This window comes from Acinonyx jubatus, chromosome A3, assembly GCF_027475565.1.
Source record: "Acinonyx jubatus isolate Ajub_Pintada_27869175 chromosome A3, VMU_Ajub_asm_v1.0, whole genome shotgun sequence".
Lineage (NCBI taxonomy): Eukaryota > Metazoa > Chordata > Mammalia > Carnivora > Felidae > Acinonyx > Acinonyx jubatus.
The window spans coordinates 79,294,961-79,307,154 of NC_069388.1; the positions used below are offsets into that span (position 1 = coordinate 79,294,961).

The following is a 12,194-nucleotide window of genomic DNA, read 5'->3' on the forward strand; positions in this document are numbered from 1 at the left end:
TTATGCTTGTTTTTCCCACAACAAATGAATCTTAGGCTTTTTGTCATTGCCTTCTTTGGGGTTTCAATTTAATTAGGCTTAATATTTTTCTTTCCTTGGAGATTATAGTATAGTTTATATAAAAATAAAAATTAAAAATTGTATATAATAATTTCTTATCTGAACAGTGAGTTTTTTAAAATAGTGATATATACTGAAAAAAATGTTTATCATATAGAAAGCCAGGGAATATAAAAAATTTATGTATTTAAGAAATAAAACCCTTGTGCACAAAAAGGAGATTTGGATTATATATATTAAGGGTTAGAGGGGAGAAGAAATAAAATTAAACTTTATTTAACATCACATTTTAAGTTAAAAATGGAAATAATTCTTAATATGGACAAAAGTACATTTGTATTTCACAGATGATGTTACCCTAAATTTGGATGATTCCTCAAATCATAAAAAGATCACTTTTGTGTACAGTAAAATGGAGACTAGACCAAATGTAAGCCTTCTTGGTCTTTAGCATTTAGTTCACTATAGGACTTAATGCGTGTTTCTTTCTCTTCACTAGCAATATTCTTATATTATGCCACCTAGTGTGGGAAGGAGCAGGCTTACATGTTTTATTTTAGCAAGAACCTCTATTTTTGTCATTTCTGCCACTCCTGAACTTGATTAAAAGAGTTATGAAGAGGCACAAAACTCAACCATTCCTGGATTTTTAATTGTCTCTGTATTAAATTTTCACTGGTAGTACTTACATGTTTCTTATATTCTTTTCACATGGTGGTCTAGACAAAAGAGTGTTTATTGTGAACTATGATAAATATTTTACAAAATAGCCTTATACCTGGCACTTAATAGAAGAAGCATTGAAGAATGAGACTACTTATCTGAAGATTAAACTATACCTCTGTGCAATTCAAAATTGAAGGAGAAAAATGATAGCACTAGTAAATATTCAACCTAAGGAAGGTTTTAGGTTTGTGTATCATTTGTTTGGAGTAGCTTAAAGTTAAAGAGAAAAGTCAGTTATGAGTCCTAAAATCAATGTAACCTAAAGGTTCTTTTAAGTGTTTAATGATTTAGTAATTAGCATATTGATGAACTTTTGCAACTTGCCTAGGGAAAAAGAGCATGATTTAGAACGACGGTATGAGCTGCTGAATCGGGAATTGCGGGCAATGCTAGCCATTGAAGGTAAGAAATGCTGTGGTGGTGTGAGGTATGTGAAGTGTCAACTGTCAAAGAGATTTAAAGAGTGTAATACACTTCTGGTCTCACTAGGTGTGGCCTGACTAGGAACCAACAGGAATTACAGATAATGCCTTAGAGTCAGAAAGCAACAGTCACGTAAAACCTAAGAACCATAATTCAGGTAGATATTCATTATGTATGCTAGTAAACACAAAATTGTCTTAACTCTTGTCAGTAAGCTGAAATGTCCATTAAGTGGAAAATATAAGGAGTGAAATGATTTAATTACCTTTTACTATATGAAATTTAAGGTTGTTTTTACAAGGGAGGTTGGGGAAAGATTTATCTTTTTGATTTTTCACATCAGACTCTAAATTTTACCTTAATATTTAATTGATGTCAACACTGAAATATGTCTGCAATCTACTATAGTTCTTAAGATCCCAACTCCTATTAAATGAATATTCAGGCAAAGATTGACATAAGAGATAAATGAAACACTTTCATTCTTTTCATAAAGCTTTTAAATGAATTATATAGTAATCCATGGTTCATAACATCAGTAAACATCAGCTAGCTTAACTGTGGCATTTACTATATGTGATTTAAAAAAAAAAAATTCTTATGTGTTTAAGAATGCTGTTCTCCTTACACCTTTTAGTTGCAAATGTCTTATAGTTCAAAGATGTCTACTTAAAAACTAATCCTTTTGGGCTCTGTAAAATGGACCTTTTGTCTAATCAATGCAAATTGATTTTCCTATTCTATATTGACCTCTTAACCCATTGACTGTCCATAGTAATTTCCTTCTTTACCTGATAAGGTACCTGATCCATAATAAGCCAATTCTAATTAGTTTAGAAACTAGAAATTTAAGTTTTAAGGGAAAGCCAAATGAAACCATATATATTTTTAAATATGTCAATTAATATTGTGATTAAGTAAACTATATGCTATTTATCGAAATGTAATCTTATCCATGTATAAAGGTTTTATTTTTAATTACTTTTGTATCTGTAATCTCATTTGATAAATATGACTGACAACATTTGTATATCCTCATTTAGAAATCTGATTTACCTTATTTAAAAGCCTTCAGATAACTAATTTCCTTCAAAAGGCTATCCAAATGTATCAAATTATAAATTGATAATGACTATAGAATTTGTCAAAATTATTTAATAAGTTCTGTGAAACTTGCCATTGAAATAAAACGCACAGGTATGCTAAATGGTATTTTTCCTCTTGATACAATTTTTGTAGTCATGATGTAGCCTTTAAAAGAGATTGGAAAGCTAAATAGTTGAAAAGTGGGTATAGCAGATACTATTTATATGGCATATATATGTATGTGTAATATAAAATGTATGTATATATAGTATGTATAATGTATGACTCATTATACAGTTTATTCTTTATAGATTCATTATACATTACACTGAATACAGAGTATTAAAAACACTCTCTCATGTATAGTAAGTTAAATTATCCCAAAAATACAGCTTGATACAATACAGTTGACTTTTAAGTCAGATAATACTTCTGTCCCCAAACCAGTATTATTACCAAATACCATCTTAAAAGGAGAGCCATGATACATTTAAAAGATCTCATTTTTATGGGCAGTCCTGTCCCTATATACCAAACCTGCAATCTTGAATAACTTAACATTTTATCTGCCTTTTCTTCTACATATCAGTATAAAGTCATTTTTAAAGGGGGGGGGAGTGTTTTTCTTCTTCAAACACCTTTAATACAATTGGTAGTTTTGTGAGGTTTTGTTCTGTTTTGTTTTATTGTTTAATTAAGGTCACTGTTCCATATGTGATTGTGCCAGTTTCTGTTGCTGGTTGAGGGAAAAAAGAGACTTGAGGAAAAAAGCAGCCTGTTGATGACAAATAAAGACACTTTGTTAGTAAGAGGCCTGTCCCACTAGCCTGGGCAGTGCATGGGCTGGGCTGTCCTAGACAGGTACTGACTGCGTGATGATCAGTTCTGTGCATACAGTGTCCTTTGAGCCAGGCTTTAGAATGTACGCACATACAGTTCAGTAGCCTTTTGGAGTGTTAAAACCCACAGAAAAACACATGAATAGGCAACACTAGTTGGTTTTGTTTTGCCTTCCTTTGTTTCAAGGTTCATTCCTCTTTTCTTTCCTGTATCTTGTATTTAGTAGCCATAAGATGGTTTTCATAATAAGTAAACTAAAATATTTTCAAATAACTCTGCTGCTAAAACCATTTACCAGGAGAAAAGCACAGAATGTTAATAGCCATATAGCACATTGAAAGAAATATTAACAGCTTGGTTGAGAGGGAAAAAAATTCAATATATGCATTCTTCTGAAAATCCATAATCACTTTGGCCTGTTTTTTGCCTTTTTTTTCCTTGAGGTGTTTTTCATAGCAGGAGTTTCACTCTACTGAGCTAAGTTGTAGGATCCCTTAAGCTAACAAACATCTTTTAGATACTTTTCCTATAGTTTTTTTGTTCCAGATTATTTAATGCCCCCTCAGGAAAGATAAATTCATTTCTGCACACATTGGGGTGGGCTTTTAGAAAGTGGTATGTTCATTTTCTGCACAAGAAATGGATCTTCTCTAGGATTTTGTACATCTTGATTTATTCTTGGCTTAGAGTTTGAAGTGGGTGCTCTTCTAAAGGGATTTATGCATAGGTTCACTATTTTTGTAGTTATGGTTTATATGATAAGCTTTTTATATTTAAAATCAATATGTAATCCTGTGGAGGAGCTTATCCCCTAAAACCCCATTTGTAAATCTATTTTAGCTTTGTTACACAGCACAGCCACAGTCTTCCATAGATTGATTAGGTACAGCAGTAGAATCCTATCAAATGGCCTGCTCTGATGATGATGCAAACTCTTTCAGGATTGCTAGTTGACTGGAACTAAAGATAAGACTTGACTGCAATCCCCCAATGTGCTCTTTACAAAACTAGTGTTAATTTTCATCAAAGTGCCAGGCTTATTTATAGTGGCAAGGTTGAAGGTTTACTACAAGAACTTTAGGTCCTTTCTATCGAAGTATTTATAGGTATTTCTTTTGCCTTTTTTCCAAGGTAATTATCAACTTCAGCAAATAAACTCAATCGGGGAATGAATAATTGGCCCTATATATAAAAAACAGATTTTTAAATTAACAAAACAGCTCAATGCAGATGGACATAAACAGAATCTCTTTATTTCAACACTTTGGCTCAAATGCAGCATCAAAACTTAATCCTATTTGTTGCAAGAGGATATGGCTTTTGTAGCAAAAGTACACTGGAATCTTTAAATTAATCAGAAGCTACATTGTAGTCTGTTCAAGTCAAAGTCAGTGTATCTAGCTAGCTGTGACTGGTGTTATAGGTGAGTAATCCTTTCTTAAAATGCATAACAGGTAACACATAGACTTACATGCAGGTTTTTAAAACATGACATTACATCTAGGTGAAGCTATTAAAAGGGAATTTAAAAAAATTTTAAATTTAGCCATGAACATACAAATGTAAATCTTGATCAGTTTTAAAGGTATTATTAAATTTTTCTTTAAATCATCAAAATAGTTTACTTAACTTCCCAAGTCAGCATTCAAATATGTGTGTGTGTGTATAAATATACTCCCATGAGAAAGCAAATGCCAAGTAAAAGTAGTCTTGCTAGTATAAAATCTACTCACTGCACATAGTTATTTCCTCTACAGTTGACTAATATTTTGTAGATAGATACTAATGTAGCAATGACAAATTTAATATGAGAAATCCTTAAATTTATGCTGCAACATTTTAAATTCTAATGTTAGTTAAATTTGTGAAATGGTGAAAATAACCTAAATATTCATAACTAAAAAATGTTTTTGTTATTGTTACAGAAATGTCATTATTGAACTAGGAACAAGTTAAGATTTTTAAAAATTATTCAATACTTAAGTGGTTAAAAAAGAAAATTTTCTCTCATCCATAGTGTTAAAGCCTTATTTATCTTGATATTTCTAATTATTAATTAGAGCTTTAAAAGTGACTGGTCAAGTACAGAGAAAGAACAATTTAATTAAGAAAATTATAGGTCTGTTAAAATTTATTTTTTCTTGGTTTTAAAATTTTCTATAATTTTCAATTTAATATATTTTTTAAGTGTATGATGGAGGAAATTTATTTCCCAGTTGTAAAGCTCTTATCAAAATGTTTTGGAAGAATTATAAAGCTTATAATATGAATGATTTCTTGAGGTTGAAGGTAGAAAAATTAATATTCATCAAAACTGGTAATCTTAATAATTATAAAATTTAGTTACAAATCTCCTACAAATTTAGCAGATTTTTCTCTGAGTTAATATTTCTAGAACTACAGTTACCTGAAATTAGACTAGATGACCTTAAAGATCTTTCCAACTGGAGTGTCTATTAATTTTTCTGCTGTGTAGAGTAAGACTGATTAAGAACAGGAGTCAGGTTAGAAAATTGTCTAGCATTCCTGACCACAGTTGCATTTAAATCCAAAGAATAAATTGTGGTAGATATGGCTTTTCTTCAGTGTTGCTGTTTTGTTATTATTTTTGTTAATTCTCATATTCAGAAAAAACTTTCCATAGTAATAGTTTTACTCCTTCCCATGCTATAGAATATTTCACTTCTCTTTTTACAAGAACGCGTAATGTGACCAGTTATTTAATGTCCTTATTTGTGTAATTTTTGTATCAAATGTGGATAATTAATACATGGCATGTTTCATATGTATATATGTATGTATGTATTTGAGCTTATAAAGAAAGGAATAGTGATAAAATTGAATAAGCCATTCTAGCTTTTTGCTGCTATTCTAACCTTTATTGCATGATGATGCATCTAATTTTTAATTTGTAAATACAAGATAGAATTCCCTCTAGCACCATTTGCTTTCATAAAGCTGCTGAGCAGTTTGCTGTCTTGAATAAATTTTGCTTTGGAGGGGGTCGGGGGGATTTGAACCAGCACATTCTTGTGTGGTTTGTGAAGATTCACATGGTAACCAGCGGTGTGCATTGTTAGGTTTATCTGAATAAGCACCAGCCATGTGAGTTTTAACATGATTGCCCAGGGCAATGGAGAGAGAAGAGAGAAACCCGAAAGGATTGCACTCCTCTCTGTTTTTTTGGAAAGTGCATTTGCTGGGGGAGGGGGCTGCATGAGTCAGTGCAGTGGCCAGGGTTGGTTCTTTTTTTTTTTTTTTTTTTTTTTTTTAAAGCTGGTGTCCTGTTTCCCTCTAGGTCCTCATTTGTTCTGCTATCTGCCTCATCATCTACTTCTTCTTTTCATTGTTTACCTTCCTAATGAGGGAGGCGGGGTAGACTGGGGGTTGATTGACAGCTACAAGCCCTTACAGTCTGGCCAGAGAGCAGTTGGCTTTGGTTTTAAAAGTGCTTTAAATGTTCGATTTGGTCCTGTTTTTATTAAACGAAACTGCTGCTCATCTTAAGGAAATTACCAGACCAGCGAAGATTAAGAAATATATTATGGGGTCCTAAAACCTTCGAAAACCCTGCCACTACCCATGGAAAGCGCACTGCCCATCGGATTTTCCAACCTTTAACGTGGGGTTTCAAAAAGAAGTATGTAATTTTTCCTTTGCAAAAGTGCTTTGATTTTAAACCACCCAGCAAACCTCTCCAAAAGAAAACTGGCTGTGATGCGATCGAGAGCTGCAGTGTAATATTGCAGAGCAAATTTATTTTTTACTTCAAAGAAAAATGCTAATTAGCCGATTCACTACTTTTAAAGTTATTGTGAAGCATATGGCGCCCAGTGTGAGATACATCCAACTGCTAAAATAGAGCGAAGAGGAAATTAGCGAAGAATGGGCTGTATGGGGTGAGCATGGGGGTGGGGGAAGAAGGATAGGTTCTCAAGCAGATTCTCCAGCCTTTTCAGAGTGATTTTTATCGCCCATCTCTGCTTCCCGCCCCCTCATTTATCCATTCTCCCCCCCCCCCCCCTGCCCAACCCTCGGGCTGATCTCTTTTGGGCCTCCGGCTCTCCCTACCCCCTCTTTGGCAAAATCAGGTGCGCACCTCCGGCTGACAACCGGCTCACACCTGGCCTCTTTTGCAGGTTCCAGCCCAGCCGTAGCCATCTCCATCTGTGAGAAATATTTAGGAATTGGGGTTTTAGGGTGAAATCCTCTTCAGGACGGCCATTACCCCATAAAACACTAGTTAGTGGTTCTGTAACATGGTTTGCGGAGAGATACAGGGCAACTGGAAAAGGCGGGAAGGGAGGCGGGTTTGCCAAGGTCTTGCGGGTGGGTAACGAGCCTCCCGTCCTCTGCAGACTGGCAGAAAACCGAGGCCCAGAAGCGACGCGAGCAGCTCCTGCTGGATGAGCTGGTGGCCTTGGTGAACAAGCGCGACGCGCTCGTCAGGGACCTGGACGCGCAGGAGAAGCAGTGAGTGGGCAGTGGGGTCGGGGGTCGAGTCTCTGCCGCCAGCCGAGGGGCCGAGAAGTTTGTGGAAAGTTCAGTCCAGAGGTCTCGAGTGGGCCGGGGGCAGCGCCCCCCTCCCCGTGCTGGCCCCAGGATTCTTATTCCCGCTGGGGCTCAGATTGCGGGATGAGAGGGGAGTGCAGCTCTGCCCTCCACGTAGAAAAATAAATGTATTTCCTGTTTGACTTCCAGGGCTGAAGAAGAAGATGAGCATTTGGAGCGAACTCTGGAGCAAAACAAAGGCAAGATGGCCAAGAAAGAAGAGAAATGTGTTCTTCAATAGCAGCCGGACCAGAATCTCCCAATATTTTAATCCTGGGTCCCCCGACCAGAAAATGTCAGATTCGTTGTTGATTTAAAACTTTTAACATTTTTTCGGGGCTGGATTGTACTTCTTTACCACCACCCCCACCCCTTTTCCTCCCTCTTTGCCAGATAATATACAAAACTCCAAAATAGCTTTGTTTAAGGATTTGTGTGTGTGTGAGTTAATCATTTTCTTGAAATCATGTGAAATAAATTTGCACAGATACCTTGTGAGTGATTGGTATTGAGAGTGTTCAAGAGGCTGTTCAAAGAAAAAAGAAAAAAACCTTTCTCTTATTATTTTCCCCTCAGTTTTTGATGGGAGGAAAATTTGGAACATTTTTGTTGTTGTTGTTGTTGTTGTTGTTGTTGTTGTTGTTGTTAATAGCATAAATGGTGGGGAGGGGGGTGGAAGTGGGGGTAAGAAAAATGTCATGAATGATTTTTTTTCCAGTCCTGCCATATGTAACACTTGACTCTGTTACCTAAATTTTATAGTTAGATCATATTCAATCTACTTATTAAACTGTGTTCTATTTACCAGTGGGATTTTCTGCAGTTGTTTTGCATTTCACTGTAAGGATAATAGAGTTCCTGTCCTCTGCTTTCCTTAGAGGATGGCCCTTTAATGTAGCCTGAGACAAGTCCTGTGATTTGAAGGTGAGCTGTGAGGATGGGGCTAATTGACATGCATCAGTTTACAAAGACGGTCTTATCATCTGAGAATGCGCCATCTTTTGCTCTGGATAATTATTTATTACATCTAGCTTGGTTCCTACATTTTGTTGGGTCTCAACATTGGCTCAAGAATGCTGTTAATATTTATTCTGTATTGATAAAAGTCTGTCTTGCCACTATGAGTAAGTCCCCCAATTAATATTTTCTTCTCTAGCATAGCACTGTCATTTTTTGTGTGAAAATGGTTATCTGTTTATTTATTACAATACTGAGTCATATATAAATTTTCAATAAAAGCAGAAACTTTCTTACCTTAACCACTGCTGATACTTCCTTGCAATGAAAACTTGACACTGGTTTGAGAAGTTCCTGTATCCATAGGACTTCATGTGGGAGAAAATGGTCCTCTTGAATGCAGAGCAGGTACTAGGCTGTATTTGGAGCTAAGTTTATACGATCCCAAAGGGGCCCTGCTGACACACAAATGCGAACTGAAATACAATTAGTCATATTTTTCTTAAGCAGTGTAAACTATTCTCTTTTGTCAAGAAGGGTCATCTCTGTTAAAGATTTAAGGAAATTTGTGATTCCACGGCACTGAAAAAATGCTAATAATATCTTGACGAATTTTCCACGTTATTTTCAATTGTTAATAAGGTTGCACTCATTAGGAAAAATTATGACTTCTGATAACCTGCAAATCTGTAGGTGCTGAAGTGAAAGAAAGAAAGGTTATTGTCGGCAGGGAGGATACATGCGTGCAGGTGTGTGTATGAGATGAGGGAAAGGGAACTTTTAACAAGAAGTTCTAGGCTACAGAAAAAAAACTGGCGATGTTATGGTAGTTTCCATCACTCCTCTAAGAGGTGTCCGAAACAAAGCAGGCTCGTTCAACAAGTCTAGAGACAGAGAAAACAGTCCTCTAGCATTTATACTTTAGCCTAGATCACACATACATATATGTAAATATACACACAAATCTACACACACACACACACACAAATCGCGTTCGAAAAGTAGACAGCCGCCTTCAACTGGCCAATCTTTCAAAATGGTAAAACTTCCTACGGTAGAATTTCTTCCTGACAAGGATTGAAGTTATTGAAAAGTTATCAGAACTAAATGAAATTGAGTTTTTGTCCTGTTTATTCAAGTAAGAGAGCGGAGCTAGCTGCCGCTCTCTGGGGGAAGCTCTCAGAACCCTACTCTAACCCCTGGGAAGCAGGCAGATGAAATCGCCAGCCCCAAGCAGCCTGGGGCTTGGGCTGCCAGCATCACCGTCCCATTTACGCTAGATTCGGGGAAGCTTCCCTCCCGAGGAGACTCGCGGAGAGGCGGCTCCCCCACGCCGCTTCCGACCTGTCAAGCGACAAACCTTCCCCAGCCCCACATTTGCTGTCCCTCCTGCCCCAGTCCCGAGCCTCGCGGGGTTTCCATTTGGGCTGCTGTGTGGCGCCCGCACGCCCCGCAGCGGCGGCGGAGCGCGGACCCCTGGGACTAGTGGGGTCAGGCCCGGGGCGAAGGCTCCGCGTCCCGATTTCGTCGCGTTGTGCCCAGAGGTTGCCCGCCGAGCGCAGGCGCAAGCCCAGCGTACCGAGAGGCCCGGAACCAGAAAGCCCGCGCTGCGGGAAAAGAAGCTATGGGCCCGGGGGTCGCTGGGGAGGAGGAGCATTGGCAGCAGGCTGGCTGGGGCACAGCCCGCAGGCCGATGCAGAACTTCCGCCCCTGGCCGGGATCCCACGACCCCGGAGCCAAAACCCCTCCCACTGTCCCAAGTGTCCCCCAGAGTCTGGCCCGGCCTCGAGGTCACCTGGGTGCTGGATCCGGGTCCCAGGGCCCAACTCCCACTCCCCCTCCACGGCCCGGGGGCCTCGAGCTGGGTGGACGTGCTCTCCCTCCGGGATGCCCCCCTCTTCCCCTCCCCGCCCTGCGGCCATTGCTGGAACGGTCGCGGCTTCTGGCCCAGCGTCTCCCACCTGGACATTTGCCTAGCGACGGCCGCCTCAGTCCTCCACGCCGCGTACCAGAAACTTTCATCTCAGTTTGTCTCCCTCTCAGCACTCCTCCCTCTCCCTCTCTTTCTTTTCTTAATCCCGGGGTTTTATGGGTTGAGCATTAAGAAAATTCGCCTGCAATTTGGGATTAGATAAATACTCTCATTAGGGGGGTGGGGGTCTGTGCTACTTGATACCTCCCAACTTCCCCGAGACCGTGGCAGCATCTGGAAGCGAGAGCGCCGGACTCCCGCGTGGCGGGCCCTGGGGACTGCCTGAGCACATTCCAGCGCGCACAGCAGCCCCACCTCTCCGCGCCGGACCTCGGCCCCGCGCTGCAGCTGCAGGCGAAACAGGGCGCGGAGGAGGCAGGAGTGCGAGAGGTTGCGGGGCTGGGACACGGACATGCACCCCGGCACCGGACGGCTATACCCAGGCACAGAGCGCGCAGGCCTGGGCTAGGGCAGCGCCGGGCTGAGGACGCAGACGCTTTCGCCGCGCACTCCAGGACTCCCGCATAGCCTTCCCTCACAAACTAGTGCCCTCCTGCCCGCGCCTTTCCCCAGAACTGAAGGCGCGGGTGTGTTTCATTTCTTTCTTTAAGCCTTTGCACCATCGCAGGGGCTCTGAGCCGCGGGCCTCGCGGGCTACTATCCGCGGGGGCCTGCGAGAGCCTAAGTTGTGTCCCCGCCCGGGTCAGCGCTGCGCTCTGAGCAGTTTCTTTCCCGTTAAAGCTTTTTCTTTCTCATGTTTTTCCTTTTCTCTCGTTCTTTTATTGTTCTCTCTCTCTCCCTCTCTCTCTCTCTCCTTCTTTCCCTTTTGTGAATGGGCTGCGGTGTCTTTGTTCTGGAGAGAAGCGCCCGTGTCGCTGACTTTTGTGAACCAGAGAAGGATCTTGTAAAACCTCCTTTTCTCCTTCATACTCCTCCACTCCCACCCCTCCTCCTTTGCCCCTTTGATTAGATGTTCCCTCATCGTCCAAAAAAAAAAAAAAAAAAAATGTAATTTCGTTGGTCTGGCGGCCACTTTCTTTGAACATTAGCTCGCTTTCAGCTCCAACTTCAATTAGAAGGAGTTGATTTTGAGAGATCAACAAAAGAACCGACCAAAGCCTTATTAAAGGTCCTAAGAAGATCTCCCGGGTCCTTTGAGAAGCAGTTAAGGAAACAGTGTGCCCTCCATCATATTCTGTTACCGTATTTTATTCGGACTCCAAAGGAAAGTGTCGCTTGGGGGAGGGGGAAGCACTTTGATGAGCGGCGGCCACGGCCCCTTTTCACTCAGCGGGCTCCCCCTTCCTTCTCCTCCTCCTCCTCCTCCTCCTCACCCAGAGCCCAGTCCGCTCTCGGTGCCCGACCTCGCGGCCCCGGCAGCGCTGGCGCTCCCCACCGCGACGCGCCTGGCGGCTCCTTGACTCGCCCTTACACTTACTCCTGTTCAAACTTTTCACTCCGCCTGTTGGGATGGAGGGGAGGGGGGATTAGGAAAAGGAGTAGGAATTCCTCGAAAGGGAGTAAAGTGGCGCCTAATATTCAGAAGGAGGTGCCACTTACATGAATTGCCTTGCTCAGG

General features: G+C 40.4%; 1 protein-coding gene across 14 annotated transcripts in view; it reads left to right on the forward strand.

The window, feature by feature from the left end:
- The window catches only part of EHBP1 (EH domain binding protein 1), a 357,708-nt gene extending 348,763 nt beyond the window's left edge, over nucleotides 1–8,945 (forward strand). For all 14 annotated transcript variants that reach the window (XM_027072361.2, XM_027072364.2, XM_053200656.1 and 11 more), the window contains 3 exons: nucleotides 1,115–1,188; nucleotides 7,494–7,608; nucleotides 7,837–8,945. In XM_027072361.2, coding sequence (XP_026928162.1) covers nucleotides 1,115–1,188; nucleotides 7,494–7,608; nucleotides 7,837–7,927 — 280 coding nt within the window. In that variant the 3' untranslated portion in view covers nucleotides 7,928–8,945. The remainder of the gene's footprint in view (nucleotides 1–1,114; nucleotides 1,189–7,493; nucleotides 7,609–7,836) is intronic.
- Nucleotides 8,946–12,194: the final 3,249 nt, after the last annotated feature.